Raw genomic sequence first — 21,705 nt, 5'->3', positions numbered from 1 at the left:
CAAACTGGTGCAAATGAAGCATGTAATCAGATTAGGGCTGAGACCCTTGGGAGGCTGCAGGGCAGGCTGGGAATACAGGCAACAAGGCCACAGGGAGCACTGGAAAAATATCTGGAGTTTACATCAGAGGCACTCAGACCTCACTGATGTGTTGTTAAGTTGTCGAGCGATACAAGGGATGGATGGAAAAACATGCATGTGCCTGAACTACATATATAATTGCATATAATGCCTTTTATAATTACAGGACAGAAGAGTTAAATTAGTTAAATTGCATATGGTGATCCAAAGATCCGATAAAAATAACATCAGAGAAATCAAAACTAAAAATATTTAATCCAAGAGATGTTTTGTGTTGCTTTATTCTTCCGTTACTCACCTGATGGCTCCTCATAGCTGGTGTAAGTAGCTGTAGGAGAGGCGACTGGGATCTCTGTGACAAAGAGGAATAAACACATTTCATGTCATCATCGTCATCACAATCATATTACAGTGAATATAAAACACTTGGAGTGGCTTTATCAGGATGTTTTGTTGTAATGGCAACCTATTTTGACGCACAGATGTGCTGAGAATGTGTCACACAAGTTTCCTTGTAATGTCCTGTTCTCGACTAATTGTGGTCCGTTGCAGGTTCAGAGAACCAAATGTCAGTGTTGGCAGGAAGGTAGATATAACAAATCGCACTAAACCAAAAGGCATTATTTCTAACGAATATATGAGAAACCAGTTACATTCTGCTCTTAAAAGCACTTCTTCCAATTTTTACACCACATTTGTTACCTTCTTAGTTAAATTGGTGGATTCCTTTTCCAGCAGGATCACTCTGATTCTTAGTCCACAGAGACCATGTTCTATTTCCACACAACTTTATCAGAAACGTCATAGGAGACAATTGCTGGTGTGTACACGACCTCCCAGACATCAGCGCTATCTTATCTGTTCGTGCCAGCCAGCTACTTCATGCTCCTTGCTAAAGCAGCTAATAGTGACCCATCTCTGTTTTTGTGAGGCGTTGGCGTTTATTGCCGAGGGCCTAGAATCTGCAGGCAGCAGATACAGCCAGTAAACATATCAGCCATCATTCTCCTGGACTCAATCTGGAAATTTATTGTGAGACGGCCCGTTAATGGTGTTGAAAGCTCACAAGGCCATGTTAGGCAAGCAGTAATGGTCTGCTTATCCAAGCTCGGGTTTTAAATGGCCAAATACATTATCTAAAATAATGAAACTGCAGTATAAATAATGTGAGATGACTGTGTGCCATGAATTTATATATAACAACATGACATCCTTTTCAGGTCCTGCCCCAAAGTAATTATCAGGATTTGGAAGGTCTGGGTATCAAAGTTTGGACCCTACTTTAGCTAAAAGCCTGGAATATGCTGCAAATAGTTGATATTCTCATGGCTGCAAACGCAGTCAACCCAAGGTTTTTGCTTTTGCCGACCTTTGGTTTCTGAATTTCTCTCACTGGCCAATACCACGCCATTTTGACACAGTTGACCTTTGAGGGAACATCTGATTGGAGGATGTTTGTAGCATGTTAGCCACTAAGCACTCCCTTACTGTTATTTAAGCCTGTCAAGGTGATAACTGCAACACAAACTAAATATTTAGACAGTATATGAAGACAGTTATGAGAGGTGCGCTGGTGCCAACTTCATTGAATAAAATGTCAACTTTTACTTGTGATAAATACCATGTCCGACAAAAAAAAAAATTAATCTTGGTGACAGCACGCCTGTTAGTGCAGAGAGCTTTACTTTCACTCTCTTGAAAAACATATGATAAAAAAAAAAAATGTTGTGACATTGAACAAACTCCCGTTGAGGAGGAAAGAAAACAGAAAATAGACTGAAGGTGTATCCAAGGTAGCGAAAGAAAAAAAGGTTCCAGAAAATGTCACACTGTCATATTACCCTTTTTTTTTTTGCCAGCTCCAACATGAAACTAATCAGATTCGAAAGACTGTGTAAATGCTACTCATTGTGTGTCCTTGGATTTTTATACATCCGGAACCTAACGTGGAAAGTGATATCCGCAGACTTTTTGAATGTATGTATCGATTATACAGCTGGCCCCTGCGGCTGGAGACAATAATGTAACTTCATAAAGGCCTCTCGCTTGGTGGAGCTTTTGTAATTTATCTTCATGGCTCCTTTAAAATGACCTGTTTGTAAAATGATGTGTTACCTCAGATCTATTGGCATGTCAGAAGAGGGAGAATATGAAAGTTTAGTGATTTTTTTTTACATCCGCTTTAATATGTCAGGCCTGCGGTTATACTTATTAAACCTTTAATGTCCTGCACAACCTTTTGGTAGAGCACATTTTGATCTTTGAATGTAATGCATTAGTGTCATCTCAACTGTTTGGTAGAGGTCTATAATTTGAAAACTTTATTTTTTTCATTTTGTTGTTGTTATTGCCCCCAAGAAAATAAAACTGCAAGAAGTAATTTCTGCATTGCTTTTTTTTTTCTTGGTGAGGGCATTAAAGGGTTAATAAGTTGTCAGTACAAGGATTTACATGAATTTTGAGGCATGGTGACAAAATATTGAATTTTTTTTTCACAACCCAGCAACTTGAAAGCCTGGCCATTAGTGTTTACACCTGATCTACCAAGTATATATAAATCATTTGTTTGCAACTAATAAAGCTCTCACCAGGAGTGTATGTTTCATTAAAACAGAGGTACCAGATGTGCCCTGCTGTTGCTGTTTTACACTCTTTATTAGGTGCAAAGGTGGTAAAAGTCCGTCTTACTAATGCAGGGAGCAATTGGTGAGCGGCTCTGCTGGTAGCCCTTGGCGCAGCGGTTGCAGGTGATTCCCGTCACTCCATCCTTACAGGGGCATTGGCCAGTTGTCTGGTTACACGTCTTCCCTGCTGCTCCAACTGGGTGGCAGTCACATGCTATGAAGGCAGGCCAGAAAAATGAAGAAGTACAAAATCACCATGACAGATTGCACCCAAGCAAACAACTTTGTGACATGAAAAATGAAAACATGGGTGGCTGCAGCATTTGAAATATCAGCTTTCAAATGACTACAGTATGTTTCTGGTTTGTCCCGCTAACTTTACATATTCCATACAATAAAAAGCATTCCTAGCACGAGGAGCCATTTAGAAATCATTTGAATTAGTGTAGGCTGCATTTTCCTTCCAGACCATCACAGATGGGAAACTGGGCCTTGGACCAGCATAAAACCTCAATCAAATTACATCGCTTCACTCCACCCATAATGACCATAGGGCTCTTCATTAGGTCTGCTCTGGAAAGCATGCAGAAGAATAAATAACTTGATTAATTATAATGTTTCAATCTTATTGCAGAGTATTAGATCGACCGTGTATATCAGAAAATGTATGGAAAAGTGTTATGCATGAGTTTGTGTGAGTGAGCTACATAAGCACTGGCTTTGCGTCCGCTGTGGCATTGTGATGAGACTCTTCATATGGAGCGTCCAATCTAAAGCTTTCTGGCAAAGAATTCCTTGCAAATACAGCCTGAATAATGTTTCCTATTAATGGACGAGTGGAACACACTTCAAAGTCTGTGCTAGTTGCTAGTTAGGAGGATCTCAAGTTAAATGTGAGAAATTTGTACAGCGTGTGTGCGCGTCCTGCCAAACATTTACCAAAAAGCCAGTGTTTGAAGTGGAGGCCCAGCCTCTCTATTAGCTCTACATGTGTTATATGTACCAGCACAATCATTTGAAATTTGCTTGAAGTGGTCGAGTAGAGGTTGGAGTTACTTATAGTTGGATTTTATGGAACTTCACGGATATAAAAAGATCTTTATTGAATAAGAAAAGGGGTTTAGCTTATTTGGTGTTTTTTTTTTCTGTACTTTGTCTCTTTTGTCGAAACAAAGTCAAATGATGAACATTTTAAGGATGCAGTTTATGTCCTCTGAGGATTGAAGGTCACTACATTGTTTATATTAAAACCAGGGAGAACTGATATTTAATAGAAACCATGAATGAGATTAGATAATACAGCAAAATAAAATCAGTTACACAAACTTGGGGTGTGGTTACCCTGCACACATCACTTTGTTAATCTTTCAAATATGATATTTAAGAACAGTGCAGTTCAGTACAAAATGCAGCATTGGTAACTTCTCTACCAAATTGAAGCAATTGTTTGGTGCTGTGTAAAATCTATTGATTTGATTCCTTGCTGAGATTTAGAAGACACGTTTGCTACCTTTCTCAAATCTGTTGACATAATTAAAAATTGGGATTTCTGTGACATTTAATTGCATCAGTAATTAAATGTTAGCCGTGGATGGAGATATGCACAGCAGTATTTTAATCAAAGGCTCTACCAGAACTGTTTTTAAAGGACATCATTAATGGGGTGTCTATGTAGACACATGGCAGGGAACAATTCAAAATGCCTGAGTGCTTATGAGGTAACCTTGTGAGGCAACTGGATTTTTTTCTTTCTGTGTTGCCAGGATCCAAGCTATTCACTTGTGGAGGGGCCAAATGGAGTCTTTTGAAGGAGGAACTACTGACTGGTTGCACTGTATCTTAGGTGTACCATAGATTAACAGCAATGGCAAATCCCAATTCACAACTGTAAGATATTCCATTAGCACTGAAGCTTTTGCTGGTGGAAAACATGTCTTCACTCTTTTCCTTGTCTGACTTCATCAGGAGCTTGATTTACCAACTGGCTCCACTGGTGGCGAAAAAATGGGAATGATGCAAAATCAATTTGTAAAGTTGCTTTTGTGCCTAAAATTGCATGAATCACATACATGGAAATTCTTATTATCTCAAGAAAGAAAACCAGTCTGTTAGCTCGGAGAGCACAATTAGTTGTTAGTTCCAGCGATCTGGAACAGTAACAGGAAATGGTTTTGAAGTGAAAACAATGATGCATCAACTACTATAGGTTTTCTTCCTATTTCAGTGTTGTGTCCACAGCCATTAAAATTAATTAATCACATCATAATTACTGGCACAAAAATGTAATAGTCACCTTGTCTTGTTTTTTTGTTTTTTTTTAATAAAAAATAAAATGTATAACATGTTAATTACTGCTGGTGGGTCGACTTTATTACTTTTAACGCAGCCAGATTAGCTGCTTCCATGTTTTCATGCTCATCTGACAGCTAGCAATAATTTGACAAAAAGCTAAGCATCTGCAGGCTGTACGTAGCCATGCAGTGAAAAAGCCTATTCCCCCCCCCGAAATGCCAATGCTTAAAGAATGCCTATTCTTTATGAATAGGTTGGCTCCGCATTAATGCGACACACTGAATAAAATATTAGATTGCTACTTTTTAGACAACATGCAGGTTTGTGCTGTTGCTATCTCAACAACTACCCCCACCCCGCCCATCACTATAAACTGGAGCCATTTATTAATTTCAACTGGGAGCGGGGGGGCTGTAGAGCTCAATGTTTTTTGAGGGGTTCGAGGGAGTGCAATACAATGGAACCATGTACCAACTTCATCTCTGTGGACTCACTGTGCCTAGTTAAAGGCTTAAAACTGCCAAACATACGACGAGACCGGCAAAAAAAAAAAACAAACTGTAAGGAGTGTGTGGGGCGGGGGGGCAACGCCACTGCAGTTCTCCAAGAGGCATGTTTACACTGTGCTTGATGAGGGGTGAAGTTGTTAATCTGGGAAATAAAGCCTGAGGCATTCCACACTGCCGCTGGAGATGTAGGCGGTGGGGTATAGCACGGAGAAGCCATTTTTTTCATTAAACCTCAGACTATTAAGTGAATTGTTGAGAGGACATTTTGTTGAGATGTGAAGTGTTAGGGAGGGAAGAGGGGTTGGAGGAATGGGGAATGAAAGCAGACTTCATCCTGGCTGTGTTGGCACAGCGCTGTATTTCCTGTCCAACAACAGCAGAGCGGGACGGTTGGCTGATTTGAACAATAAATATAATGACTTGTAACTGATGTCACATTGCCCTGCTTTTGTCACCTGAGGATTAAAGCAGCCATCAGGGTGTTTGGGTTTGACTCCAGAGCAGTGAGTTGGATGTATAGAGGGATGGGGAGAGGGGCTTCAAGTGTTCAGGTTACTGACCCAGCTGTTCAGAAAGCCTTAGCAGAGATCTATGGATGTTGCTACATCATTAGGCAAAAGGGAGGACCTCTGTTACACTAACCTGCTCCCAACTCCACCCCCCTGAACCTGAGGTACTCCCTTAATATAGCTTATGAAAATGTTTAGGCTGGCAAGGTGAAACGATGCTGCCAAGGACCATTTGTCATTTTTCAGCACAAATGATCTATCAAGCCGCGACCCGACCCCGGATAAGCGGATGAAGATGGATGGATGATCTATCAAGCTTATGTTCAGCAAAACACCGCCACATGCAGAAAAAACCATCCCAGCGCTCTGTTTGACAGGGATCTCTGACTGTCTGAAAACACTTTCATCGGTCGTGTGGCTCACGAGTTAGTTATTATTTCATCCAAGTTGAGTGAGAAAGGGGGAATTAGAAGTTGTGGCACACAGTAGGAAATATCAAGTTTCTGTTTCCGTGTTTAAATAGACAGTGGTTTGCCAAAGATGGGGGCACGGGAGGATAGGCCCTGTCAGCAGCCAATCGCAGCTCAGCAGTGGATGTGGTTGACAACCACAAAATGTCCATCAACCCCAAAGTCACTTATTTAACTTTTGTCTTTGGTAAGATATGTGAATGTGGGATGGCATGCAGTAGTATTGTTTGTTGATTGATGTTTTCTCAAGTAACCAGATTATGAATGTGAATAAATAAAAACTGTCTCTGTAATAATTCAACAACATGCAGTGCAATTCATTGCAACAGCTATGGACATGGATCGTTGTGTGCTCTCTTTGTAGTACAATCTGTCTCAAACAAGAATTTTGGGATCATAAGATCATATCTTATTTTCTCTCACTTGAACACTTGATACAGGTATAGATGTACAAATTTTGTGCATCCACGGGATACTTCGCCAGCGAGGATTTACACAAAGTTATTGAGTGACAGTACAATGTTTGCTCAAGGTCTCAGTGACAGTCTTCAGTCCCTGAGGAGCTCGGAGACAGGAGGAACTCAGCTTTTGTTTCCTCGCACATTAATCCTTGGCAGCTTGGTCTCAAAACCTGACATATGTGCTCACACCTGTGTGTGTTGTGAGGGACGATTAGTGAGTTGTTTTCATTGTCGTGTTCAGTGAATCATCTCACACCTCTGTTCTGTTTGTTATGTTTGTCTTGTCAGAGATCCACAGAGGACCTCAAATAGTTTGGGAGCTACACGGGTCAGTTCACTGACACCAAGACAGCTGGGTGAGTTCCTCTTTAAAAAGAAAAAACACAAAAAAGCCTTTAACATATATAAATCCTGTCTAACCTCCCATTTGAAAAAAAAAAACAGAAACAAAAACAAAAAAAGTTGAATCTTTAAATTATTTTTGTTAACAGTTAAATTAATATTTCGATGGTGTGTTGTGTGAGGTAGTTACACATAATTCATGTATCACCACTCGTGAATTTGGATCGGGCCCTCAGTTTTAAGAAGCAACAAAGTGCACTTTTTTTTTAGGAAGGACGCTCAAACATGTTTTTGCAGATGTTCCCATCTACAGCAACATGTCGCTCAGTTGTGGCTGCACTTTTGTGTACGTTGCCACACTGAGAGGGTGTCAAATGACGATGGAGGTGCCTCACACAACCGCACATTAACAAAAATAACCCAAGCAATCACTTCAAAGTTTATTTTTATCTTTTTGGTAAAAAACCATTTAGCACACTGTCAGTTTTTGTCTTGACCTGCGTTATTATCTGGCCACCACTGCAATGAAGAATTATGAAGAAATGTGATTACTTCATGTAACTTTATTGCTGATTTTACTTCCTGATTTAACCTTTAGGCTTATTGGTACATTGTCTTCATGGATTAAAACAAAACTACAGCATAGAAGTTTTTAGCTTTAACCTGGTCTGGTTTGTACACTGAGCTTTTGTTTATTATCTTATCTTTGTTAAGTTTGTGTTGAAGCGAGATTGACACATAGTGCTGAGGTTGGCGCTCTGCTCATTGCTGTGGGTTTTAACTGTCTGGTTTTTTGTGCCATCACATCTGGACCCCCAGAGTTAATGCTCACTTGGTACAGTGTAGCACCACCACAAATCGCTAAGTGTGCAGTACTGCAGTTGTCATGGCTCAACAGGTAATATGAATGAGGTAACGGTGGGAATCAGTGCTAACGTCAGCAAGTTAAGCTGGACAGCAAGTGGAATACAAACTGAACACCCCCCAGAGGCTGAATGTTGCAGAGGCACTGACGACACATAACCAGTGACATATGTGCTTGTCGAAACAAGAGGAATCAGAGATGCAGAGATCAGTTGTACAGCCTGAAAGTTGGTAGGCTCACAATTTGTACATGTGTTCAAAGTGCAATGGCTTGGTCTCGGTTGTTTGTATGTTTTCTGTGTGTATCTGTACACTCAGTTGTCAATTTTTGTAATTCATGCACATTTGTATATGACACACATATAATCAAACGCATTATATGAATAAAATCAGCTTAGATATGTCAAAAAGGTTTGTTCTTAAGTTTAAGAAGTCATATAAATACACTCGACAGCTACATTATCATTGCAGTGTATACGCTTTCTGATTTAAAATTCTGATTTAAGTTCAACTTAATCACCAAAACAAATACTGTAATCACATGAAAACATTGCTTTATCTTCGCACCTTTACAAGCTCTCCGATGAGATATAGACTTGGTCATGTCCCTGTAGTAACCCTCCTTGCAGTAGTGACAGTGGCGTCCCGCTGTGTTGTGGCGGCAGTTGAGGCAGACGCCGCCACTCCTCCGGCCTGACAGCTTGTACAGCTCCATGTTGAACCGGCAGCGGCGGGCGTGCAGGTTACAGTGGCAGGCTGGGCAGAGATGAACAGAGAGGCGCAAAAAATTCAAAACACGTCTGAAGTAAATGATACATTCAGCACACGGATTTAGCTATCCCCAGGCAGTGCTGTTGTTGTGTGAAAACCAAGCAACTCCACTGATCTTTGTCTTTATCACTCCAGTTGCATGGTCACGCAGTCCACTATCATCTGAGAAACTCCAAAGACTAGTGAAGCCGAATGCTCAAGTTCGGCTCTTTTGCCTGAAAATGGATATTTTGCTAATTTATCTGGCTCTGATGAACTGGGTGCAGACCATTTCATTTGTACTTGTGGTTAGGACCAAACAGCAGTCAGCTGAGAAAATGCATTTACTTGAGAGACATAATGAAGTCTCAGTCTTCTGCTATGACTTTGATGTGACGACAACCGGTTATTGAAACAAATGGTGCGACAATATTGGCTTGCTTTGGTCTGGCTTGAGTATAAAGGAGCTGTCGGGGTCAGGCTGTCTTTCATTTGGCCACCTGCTTGTGAATATAACCTCTGAACCCGGATGACGTCAGGCAGGAGAATGCATTTCCGCTCTTCCACACATCTGAGTGGCTGTTGTAGTCAGTGATTTATTATCGTTGCTATTTTCAATCATTAATATTGTCCCTGAAGTTTATATTCCTCATGCACTGATTCAGTTACCAAGTTTTCTCACATCAAAGTTTTCAACATGAAACGAGTCATAAATTACCACAAATTTGTCAAGTAATGCAAAACGCTAGTAGTTGCTAAGCCTGCATTTAAAGTTTGTAAAAGTTTTTAAATTCTTTTTCAATGATAGTATAATTTTTCTCAGTGACACTTCACATAGCCAAAATGTAGCCAGTTGGGTAGAAGAAAACATATCTAACAACATGAGCTCCCTCATAAATAGCTAAGTTTCAAATTCCATATGTCGAATTGAAATGGTATCTAATTTAAATGTTTGAAGCTCTGCCAAGGTCACGATTCATTTATTTATGTATTTTTTATAGTTGCGCCTTAACACAATTACTGGGTGTGGATTTAGTATCAGCCCAGCTGACAAGACCAGACACACTCCTCCAGGCAGCGTGTTCAGTTCAGCAGCCTCTCTCTTATCTTATCAGCACATCCCATACAGATTTTTGTCTCGTAATGACAAAATAGGGACAAATATTAGGAACTGTTGAAGTTTTTTTTTTTTTTTTTATCTCATAGTATTTGGTAAAAGAGGCAGGCTGGGTGGTCTTAGCTAATTCCTGATGTCTTGAGCAACAATCTTTCTGCTTCTCACACTTGTTTTTCAGTTTTTTGCAGTTCAAGAGCATCCGGCATTAGCTTTAGCTGATGCTGTTAAAAGGCATACAAGCAGACATTTTGAAACAAATGTCCTGTAAAGCTATAATAAAAATGTAAATAATGCCATAACAATAACCTAATCCCTCAATTGTCACTTTTGATTTGCTTATTTATTTCATAATTGCTTATTCGGTTAATATTGAACATATTGGGGATTTATTTTCTCGAAGTGCCACCATCGTCATGTCATAGAGGTTTTGTCTTTCCAGTCATTTTTGTCTTTTATTCGGCTGAATCAAGCACATACCATTGAGATGAGCCAGCCTCACTGTTCCTCATGTTTGACTTGTCTCTGTTTTTACAGGGAGATGCAGGTGATAAGACTGACACATATGCTTCAAGTTCATCAGTGGTCTGAGTCACATAAAAACTAACTCACACCTGCCATGGGGGGCCAGAGCTGGCAGGTGGTTGGGATTCAGAAACACTCTTTCTGAATGGGGGGCCCAGACGCACACACACACACACACACACACACAGAGGTAGGTGTTTGGCAGCTGTCATAGGCTTATCTCATGCACTTCCCTCCCAGGGCTGATTCAACACACACACAAGCACACGCACACCCGCACAGTACACCAAGCTTTGAAGATCCCTCTCTCTCTCTCAATCACTCACACACACACTCCCTCCTCCCTTTCCCTCTTACTCTCCTGCTTTCTTATCCCAGATGTTATCTCCACTTAAGGGAAGTGTGAGGGAAAACACAGCGGGGCTTTTTTCTTGAATAGGAAAAGGAATGCTCTTAGTTTTTGGTGATGAAAAAATTCAACACCGGTACTATACGATACTATACCGCTTGTGAGCGCCCAAAACAAAATCAGCCACAGACAAAGAAAAACAAAAACCAAAGCAGAGGCCCACAAAAGATAAGTGGATGATGTTGGAGACTGTTTAGCATGAATTCCTCTCTTCATTTGTCTCTCCGACGTTTGTCCCTTTGAAAGGTAAAAATTCCCTTGTGTGCGTGTGAGGGCGTCATGAGACCAATAAGCACAATCTGCACAGCTGTCCCCAGGCCCTTCTAATGAACGCTGCGCTGTCTCATCCACACGTCCTTGCTCTGCTCACACAGTTGTCCGGCAGCGACAATAGCCGGAGCACTGATAAGCCACGTTAAGAGCAACAGTCTCTGCCACACGTCTATCAAATAACTGAATGTGCGCATGCCAGGCCACAGCTATTACAATCTCTGGAAAAAAACGATCAAAAAACAAAACAAAGCACGTGTGGTTCCCGGTTTTTTCACACTTAACACAGCAGCCCTGTCAGATAAACTCAAGAATGCCTTCATTGACACAATCAGTCATGATTTGCCTGTTTGAATTCATTTTGAACAATTTACAGGCTAACAGTTCTGGCCTTTTTCATTTACAACTATATAATTCAACTATTAAACCTTTTTTTAGATAACTCAAGCATTTCAACCACTGAGCTGTTATTTTAGCTACCTCAGCCATGACAGCATAGCTAACTACATGTAACTACAGCATTTCTGCCATTTAACCATTACTTAAATGTCAAGCATTTATCTATTTTTTTAGCTCACTTTCTAACTCATATTTGCACCCTCATTTGCAACCGTAGTGATCAGTTGTTACAGCTGATTCTATGTGGATATTCATTTTATCCAATGTTGCCTTCTCATCTGTTTTCAAACTTTTTGAGCTGCAGCCTCTCCTCACACCTTCTCCTTTTTTCAGCTCATAACTTCCCACATGCCTGACTGTCCCTTGGCCCTAATAACAGCAACAACAATAGTATTAATAATGATAAAAACCTTGAATGGTATTAATATAGTGCAACAAATAATGTGCTACATTTTCATATTAATAAATGACCCCGTGTTTCGCTTTATTGCCAACTGATCACTTTCCAATGTAAAAGTCCTTTGGACACCCTTTCTGATTGCTCTGTGTGTTTCGTCCACTCGGTGTGAAGAAGATAAATAAATGTGGACAGCAAGAAAAATGTGCTTTCACTTTTGTATTTTTTTCCAGCAATAGCTTATTTAGAATAAACAACAGGGGGAAGTGAGCACACGAAGCCAACTTCAGTATGACAAAACAAAAATCAATACACTGCCACAGTAATTGTAACACTGTTTGAATACTGGGAATATATGTATATAAAGAAATGGTTGATGCAAACCAGCTGCTAACTGCTTACTGTTTTGCTCTGGACATTCAGTGTAGCAAGATGTCTTTTATGAGTCTGCTTTCATTTGGCTTCAAGGACCTACTTTGAGCGATGCTATTCCAATCTATTTATGCTCAAGTGCCATCTATCAGGCTTAGCGAAGGAAGCGCTCATGATGGGTGTGCATATTGCATGGAAATTATGCAGCCCACAGCCCAGTGGAGGCGGTTTTTCATTCTGTCTGCAGAGGAGAACATACTTCAGAGACAATCAAACATCTGTACATGAAGATCTGTAATGAAATTTGGTTATAGATGTTTTGAGAGACTTTTTGCCGCAGCAGAAGGAATTTACCAGCCCTGTCAACAGGTGTCTGATCTTTAACCATACAAACAGAGTGTGTGTGCGAGTGGATGAGACCAGAGACATGTTGTGTGCGTGATCTGCACTGAGAAGAATGTGTTGCTTCTCCGGACATGGAGAAAGATGGAATTCCAGCGCTATTGTTGTTTATCCAAGACCAATTACTCTCTCACTGTGTGTAATCCTGTACAGTCACTCATGGCATGAGTTGATGACTTGCACCAAATCAAACAAGGTTCTTGTCTCGTCGCAGCCTGGGATCTGAGGACATGACAGCACTCAACACATCACAGAGCCATATTTTAATGACAACAGTTGGTTTAGTGGTTGGATATTTTAGAGACACACACGCGAACTGCGCTTGTTGTGAGTTGGCTTGGTTTTACGGCGTGCTCGCTGCCTCTCTCTCACTCAGCTCTCGCACACACAATGTTCAAGTTGTATACTTGATTCCAAGGTCTCATTGTAAAGCATATAGAGATTATACAATGCTTGCATAACATCTGTGGTGCATACGTGGGCGATGCTTTAGAAGTGTAAGAGTTCATTATATACATGAAGTGCCTATATGCTTTCTGCTGTGTTTAAAAACACAGAAATTTAGATTTCAGCTACAGCCTGTGGAGCCCAGGCTTCCACAACAATGAAGGAGCTATCTTCTCCATTTTCAATGACAATGCACTGTTACTTCAAACAATGGCAATGACCTCAGCTGGTAATAACTGCCCTTCTTTTCTCTTTTTAAAACGATGCACAGAAATACTATCAACATACAATGCTGTATGTTGTGTGATTTTTGATGAGTATATCAATTAAATATATAATTTTCAAATAAATGCTACTATAATCAATTTAAGTGAAATATCTAACGCAGTTGGTTATTATCTGTTGCTTGTGATCTGAAGCGTTACCAAAGCTGAATTGTGATGGAGCTTTGTTATGGCTACATCTTTTGCTTTATTCCTTTGCTAATAGGGCAGTGACTATGTGATTATGCTTTAGTATCTGGAAGTAGTTACTGTGAAATGATTATAAAGACATAACTTAGAGTCACTGATCACATAATTTTCCATCAAAATATATGGCACAAATATATCATTATAATAGTGGAAGGCTAGAAGTAAACCGTAAATGATTTGTGCTGTGAAGGTTCCATAAATCAGTGTCATAAATAGGGTTTTATAGAGGAGCGGTATCAGCTGCCACGGCTCTGAAGGAGTGCACTGAGACTAATCTTTATTGGATCCAATGCTCTAACAAACACTTGTTTCTGCCACACAGCATTCGTGGACTTTCTCTGATGAAGCACATTTGACTCGGTAATGCACAAACATAAAAAGCAAGCAATGATCCGTCACCCTCGGCTGCTCCCAGGCCCACCTCCACCAGCCGCACGTTTCCCATACTAAAAATTTCAATCACACATCACTGCAGCAGCTGTGATTTTGATGAGGGCAAGGCCAGCAACAAAAGGCTCTCCAGATGATGAATCCTTTTACAATTTTTCTGGACTGCTTTTGATGATTTCGCTTGAGGCAAAAAATGTAAACAGTGAAAAAAAAAAAAAAAACAAAACAGTTGGCACTGTTACAGGGAGATTTTTATCTTGCACAAAACGGAACAGGTTTTGCGCAATGACCTCTAAGGACGCTTTCATCAATAGCAACCCAGTAACCTTGGTGTCTCATCAACAAATAAAGCACCAAAACAGTGTGCCAATACAAGAATGATTTAAAGATTTTCTTCTTTGATCAAGTCAGAGAGTAAATGGCATGGCTGAGACAACTGAGTTCAACATAAGGAGTCAGTATAGCTAATGGCATGTGGCTTTAATGAGACGCACATTAGAGGCAGGAAGATGTTTGAAAAAGCGGAATGGTCTTTGTTGCACCTGTGTCTGTGCTGATCAGTGAGAGCTTTGATGACAGAGACATTTATATGAACTAATTCTATCAATTTTCTTCAGTTGTTCCTCAAGAACAGGATGAAACACCAAAGTTCTATACTACAACATCAAATAGCAGACCTTTTTTTCTGTCTGAAGAGAATCATGAGAATCAGCAGTGACAGTGTTTACTTGGAAATGCTCAGACACACTTTGTATGGTTATGACCTGTGACTGTTCATGCTTGATGAAAAACTAGCCACGAGTTCAAAGATTTGACCGAGGACATAAACAGAAGCCACATGGATTTCACTGCATTACCCCTAAAGTGGAAAACAAGTCAGGTGTTATTGATGCATCTTAAGTTTCACCCTGATGTTGCAAGCAAGCGAACAAGAAGTGCCGGCCAAAGCTGATCTACAGGTGCTGTGCAACATGCACTTTTTTTAATGTCCACGAGACCGTGCCTTCAAAATAAACCTTAGATTGTGTGGAAGTGAACAAGTGAACACAACTTTTGTGCTGAAAGTCAACAATTCATTCATTACATAATAGTTATCAAACTAGTAATTACTCATTTGAACAATTAAGAACATATATTATAAAGCTTTTTTATATTCACAAAAATTACTATTGATTTAATTTCAAGAAGTATGCACACACGCATGTGTGCGCTTGACTCACTGTTTGCCCAGGTAGTTGATTTTGCTCCTTTGAAGTTTACTGTCAGCACTGAGTTAGTTGTGATGTCGCACTAAATCACCAAACATAAAACATCTAACTATTGTTGACATGTCTGGCTAGTTATTAGGAGAGCAGATTAGTGTGCTGTGGTTCGTGTGAGGCCAGGATCAACCAATGCATTTGTCATTGTGGCTTATTACCATCGTAAATCTGGCATGTGATCACCAATCAAGCATGACCACTGTCTACGTCCTACAGGTGACATCACATTCAGTTTTACAGTCTGAACAGCAAAACGAAGTTGACAAAGACCAGTCAGCGCTAATATCAAGGGCTAATACAGCAGCTGAGCTGCATCTGCCTGGTTGTATTGGGACAGATGCTATCAGTCTAATGATGCCATCATGGCCAATTTGGCAGCGGCACCTCTGCTCCCTGTGGGGAGTTGTGTCTGCTCTGCTGCCAGAACAGCACACATGCAGACATAATGACCCATCGCTCAGCTCACCTTTCACCTCTGAGTACCTGCCAAACCACACAGGAGTGCACTTTGTGCCCTGAGACCAGATAAGAGATAAAAAGGTATAAGCTGAGCTGATGAATTGAGTTGTCCTCATAATGAAAGGCTCTCTCTCTGTTCCACTTCCACCAGGCTCAAGCACATTTCCATGTCTGTGTGAAAACCTACTGGGCACCATGTTTTTCCAATTTTAGCCTTCATTTAGGAATGAACTCATTATCTTATCATTGTCAAATACTCCAGTCCAGCAACACAAGAGGTAAAAAAAAAAAAACTCTTATTGTAACATTTAAATAGTACTATAAATGTAAATAGTATTATATGAAATAATAGTTTTCCGAAGTATGGCAGATAAGAGCAGCAATACCTCTGTCTTCAAACCCTTATTTGGATAATTGCTTTAAGTAATTTGAGAGTGTGGTAATTAATCCACTAATTCAAAGAAGTTGAATTACGTGATTAAGGAGTGTTATTCCACTGTCCTTGAACTGTTAAGACCTCTTAAACTATAAATGTGTTCTTGTACTTGTACTAACCAAGCTCTTATACTTGGTTGCATCGTCCCTCTATCCTTAAATCACCTCAAAAGAGAGCAGCAACAGTTGACCTGTGACCTCCAAAGAATGCCTATGTGTGTTAAGAAAAATTGCAATTTTGGTTGGCGAAGTCCTTTTAAATGTTTCAATACATCTTCTAGCTCTTATCCATTTCCGGGCTGTGGGGGGTGCTGGAGCCAATCCCAGCTCACTGTGGGTGAGGGGCGGGGTCACCCTGGACAGGTCACCAGTCCATCACAGGGCCAACACACAGAGACAGACAGAGACCAACAACCACTCACACTCACACTCAGACCTACGGATGAGTCACCAATTAGTGTCACCAAACATGCATGTTGTTGGGCGGTGGGAGGAAACTGAAGTACCCGGAGGAAGCACACGCAGGCACGGGGAGAACATAGGAAGGCCCCATGCCCTGGAACCTAACCCACAACCGTCTTGTTGTGCGGCAGCAGGGCAAACCACTATGCCCCCGTGCTGCCCCCACTCTGCTCATATTTCTGTTATTTCATTGACTAAGATTTAACAAGGTGGTCGCCGCCAGATCCTCTGGTCTAATAGCAGAATACTCTTTTTAATAAGATCCATTTGCTTGCTCTCTTGATTAATCGTTTCATGTACTGTGTGTGTGTATGTCTCTGCGTATGTGTGGTTTCCACCTGAACTGCGGTCTCTCCTGTCTCTGCAGTTGGCTTCTCCAACTGTGGGAATAAGCCACCCCGCCTGACTTGCATGCCTTGTCTCACCATGCAGTACATGGTGATGTCATGGGAGGCGTTCCCTTTCTTTACGACCGCAGCTCTGTGATCTCTGGTGGAGATCAATTAGCTGAGCAATCAGCCCGCCCTGTACTTTTGTGTGAGTAACTGCTCATAAACCGTTTGGTTGCCTGGCGAACAGGGAATGCACCGCCTCAACATAAATAGCCACCCAAGTCAGCCTGGCTCTGGTACCACTCCAGGCTCAGTGCAGTGTATTTCATTAAGTAATGCAATGTGACATCAGCTCACACAATGCACCATTAACCAATGCAATTTAAGATTAGCTGGGAATAATTTGTGTGGGTCATAGCAGCGACCTGCTAGTGGTGACAGTAGCTCTTTCTAATAGCCTCTAATAACATCTACATAGAGTATATGGGATAAATACTTAATACTGTGCTATGAATGTGCGCTGAAAAAGATAATGTATTGCTTGTGTGTGTGTGTGTGTGTGTGTGCGTGCGTGCGTACACATGCTGTATGTGCAGGAACTATGATGGATTCCATGCATGTGAGCCTGGTTTGATCTCAGCCATAAGCCCTTTCACACAAGAAAAAAGGCTTAACATTTTTCTAGCAGCAACATTTTGTAATTGTGTAATCAATAATGACCAAAGTTATTCACTTCCCTTTCTAAACAGCCGCTGCAACGTGGTGCCAACGATTACACACCCTCTCTTATGAATAATAATGCATAATGGCCAGCATATCTCAGCCCATTTATCCTCTTGTTGCAGGGTTGGACACTATCCAGGGGAGGTGGGAGTGGGCGTACTGCTCGTTCAGTTTGCTGGAACATATGCCATGTAAGTGCAGCAGTCTCGCTTGGGATCTTTGTTGCGTGTCACCCGTTTTCTATCGCCCATTTGTCTTGTCTTTCTACACCTTAAACTTGTTGATGAAAGCAGCCATGAAAAAACGGCCAGCACCATGAGAGAATGGGTAGAAATAGTAGCGAAAGGGGACAAAGAATGACACAAAGAGAAGGACATTAGAGCGTGTATTTTAGTGCTGGCTGTTATCTTCTTTATTTAGCGTTTCCTCAGATGTCCAGGGCTGTTCTCAGGGCCTCTCTTGCACCTGATCCTCCCCACATCAGAGGTCATGTGTTTAAAATGCAACATTTAGCCAGAACTTGGATCGAGTCGTTTAATGAAATGTGAAGTTTTCTTCCTGAGTGACCACTAGAGGAAACAAGAGTGGACTGAAAATGAGAAATTAAAGCATAAAGCTAATGGACCGGTGGAGGAACATCCTGCTGTCACTGGTTGGCTGGAGCTTTGAGCATTAACTGGGGAATACTTCTTTTCTCTCTCTCACTCTCTCTCTCTCTCTCTCTCTGTGTCTGTGTGATGCATGAATGTCGGCTGTGACTACTGCAAAAATACTCTGTTGAGTAATAATCGCATAGAAGCATATTAATTTCTGACGTACATGTGTATTTGTGTTTCATGGCTTGTATGTTTTCATTTTGAACTGGGGGGCTCCGTAGGTGTGGAAAAAGGCTGACAGGCCTGCTCCTCCTTTCCTTCCTCAGCTTTATTTCCTCAAGTTTATTGGAGAGGTGATGAAAAGGCCCACAGTCATTAAGCTCGATAAGCAAATTCTGTTCCCTCTGTTGCTAAAGGAAGTTTTTACTGTAGCCTGTTCAGATAGGTGCACTGAACTGATACAAACATGTTTTAAAGAGGTCGTTCCCAAACCTTTATTTTGCTGATGTTCCCCCACGGCCCCATCAGATGAACACAGTTGATAGAGTTTTGTCTGATGGAGTTAACACAATATCAGACTTTAAATAAGTGTTTACTTTAACTATCAAGTTCCAACCATTTATCAGTGACTTTTATCTGGTTTTAACCGTTCGTCCTTTGCATTAACCTAGCTAACTTTTTCAGCAGTTTATGTGTTACTTAAACTGCTTCAGCTGTTTGCCACGTACTTTTAAAGTAAAGTAAATCTGTTAGGCTTAGCAATATAGTTATAGCTATATAGCTACATAGTTTCAACAAATTCAGCTATTTCACTGCCCCCCTGTGGTGGCGTCAATGTATAATCTCTGGAAGCTACATTTTATTTATCATTGTCATTTACATGGATGTGACCATGTCCCATTGACAAAGCCTTTAGCTTGTCAAGTGTGGAGGACAGCAGCGTTCTTTGGTGGTTTGGTGGGCACAATGAAGATAAGCGTTGGATCTTTGACAGGTGACTAACACTGAGCTGTCCTTCTCTCCCTCACTGGCAGCTATGATATTGCAATAGACGTGTCTTTAGCACCGCATTGTTTGTGAACCTATTCTAACCTTTGAATTAAATTGTTTAATTTCTGTGTATTTCTCATTCCTTTTGTCTGATGAATAGATTTTGGATAATTGGGATTTTGGTTTGAATGTTGATGCAATAAGGAAACATCTGAAAATCACCTACTTATTCTCACTGTAATCACCAACTTGAGGCTGACCTGAATAGTTTTCCCAGTTGGCAACTTGTATTTACAGTAAACCTGATGTTACGTAAATGCAGCCTAATTTGTGCTTCTGCCCTGAAGGGACTTTCTCCAGACTAAACCTGTGCTAAACATCTAAACAGGACCAGGTTGCTGTGGGACTATACTGGCCTGTGTTGGGCTGAGGTCCAAATCTTCCCCACAGAATGGAGAGGTTATTTTAACACTCTGGCACGCGGCTCCTCCACTCTTCTCCCGTGTGGAGGGAATAAGGGAGATGGAGGCGAGATGCCACTAGACTGTTAATCATAAAGCTGAGGTATCCGTCGTTCATGTGGCATGTTTATTGTGCTTTTTACACTTTTCTCAAGGGGTCTATTTATAACCAGCTTCATCCCCCTGTCAAAAATATATCTCCCATGTGTTTTAAAAATGTATCAGAACATTTAACCCTATAGGTGAAATCAAAGATTAATGTTAACTACATGTAAAAGCTCCCATTGTTATTCAGCTCATGCAGATGTTCTGAGTCTTTACATTACAATGCTGTACAGAAATCTAAAGAACACCACCTCAGGAAAACAGGCTGAACGCTATGGTCACATTTTCTCCGGATGGGAGGGAAAAGAATTAATTTTTTTAATGGAAACACTGAGGGGAGTCTTTTTTTTTTTTTTTTTTACTAATGTGTCCTAAAGATTGTTCTGGTTGCTAGGTGGCTTCCAGAACATGGTATTGGGTTAAAGAGGAAAAGGCTTGGCTCTTCCTGTAACTTGCAAACCATCAACAATCTCAACAGACACACAGTGAACCAAGACCACAGTATTAATTAAATAAAATCTCTCACGCTGATGAAGATATATGAGGAACCTTTACCCCAATTAAGCCTTGTTACTCAACTCTCTGGATTGTTGCACCAAATTAATTTCTCTTACTCATAAATTTAGTTATTTCCCATGTAGGTCACTATACAAGCAATCTTGATGATGTCAGAGTTATGACATTGGTTAGATTTTTAGGGACTATTATTAGGGGATGAATTCTTGAGCTCTACATCAATTTTTCCTACCTCTCCCAGGCCTGTTATAAACCCAAAGATTGTCATCAAATCCTGCTTTGGACTCAATTTAAAGATGGCATTCTTTTGACAATAGCCATTTAACGCATTAACATTACGGCTAAAAAGTATTTTTTCCCGTTTGTGGGAGAAGCCATTAGTCCTGTATTGGCATTGCATTGTCTTTCCACTCACAGGAAATGTTGTAGCCTGTAATCCAATGATATTGTTCCCCATTCACTTCAGTCTCATTCTTGAGCCTCATTGAGCTCTGTTCAGTTGCTCCTAATGAAAACCAAATATTTTATAAATGCTGTTTTATGTTAAAAAAAAAAACAACCAATTGGCAAAACACTAGGTTTTTATTGGGAAGCATTCATAGGAAACATAATGTTTTGGGCACAGAGATTAGTTGTCTGACTGCAGCCATTGAGAATGAAGGAGTAACTAGTTTCAGGCAACAGGTTGCAACTTCCGAGCAAGGCAATTGACTCCTGCTGCTACCCTGCTGTGGTGCAGTAAACTACAACCAGCTACTGTTTGATCGGCACCACTGATAAAACATCATATCTGATAAAATAGCTGCTTCTGTAAGAAAGATTATTAGCTGTTACCACCAGGATCACCAAATCGATCGGGAATGGGTTATGATTTAAACATCACAGGGGATCATCTGCACAACACCGTATTTATCAAATGAAATCCCAGCCACTGTCTTTTACTGCTCCTCTTTTCAGTGACTGATTCATTGATTGGGTATTTCCAAATGTGTTCTCGTCACTCCTGAACATAAAAATGTGTTGTAACAGAGCGCAGGCTCCTCAGGCTTGTTGTACATCACACTGTAATCTAACTTGGTCTTTGGGCTCACTGCTCTGAGGTCATTCTTTTTCCCGGCTGTCTAACTGGGAACCAGATACAATGCCTTATCTCCGTCTCACTATCAGTGCAAATAAACCACATGGCACATGTACACACACACATGTGTGTGTGTTTGTTGTGAGCTGTGAGTGTTTACATGGTGGCCTGGGCCCCTGAGATATT

The 21,705-nt window shown here is 40.8% G+C and overlaps 1 protein-coding gene across 2 annotated transcripts in view; it reads right to left on the bottom strand.

The window, feature by feature from the left end:
* Positions 1–21,705, bottom strand: part of ntn1b (netrin 1b) — a 41,536-nt gene that overhangs the window by 8,937 nt on the left and 10,894 nt on the right. For both annotated transcript variants that reach the window (XM_029509030.1, XM_029509031.1), the window contains 3 exons: positions 8,720–8,908; positions 2,770–2,919; positions 380–433 (listed from right to left, as the gene is read on the bottom strand). In XM_029509030.1, the coding sequence (XP_029364890.1) occupies positions 380–433; positions 2,770–2,919; positions 8,720–8,908 (393 nt within the window). The remainder of the gene's footprint in view (positions 1–379; positions 434–2,769; positions 2,920–8,719; positions 8,909–21,705) is intronic.

The sequence above is a fragment of the Echeneis naucrates genome, chromosome 8 (genome assembly GCF_900963305.1).
Source record: "Echeneis naucrates chromosome 8, fEcheNa1.1, whole genome shotgun sequence".
Taxonomy (NCBI): Eukaryota; Metazoa; Chordata; class Actinopteri; order Carangiformes; family Echeneidae; genus Echeneis; species Echeneis naucrates.
This window is presented reverse-complemented; position numbering and strand designations above follow the sequence as displayed.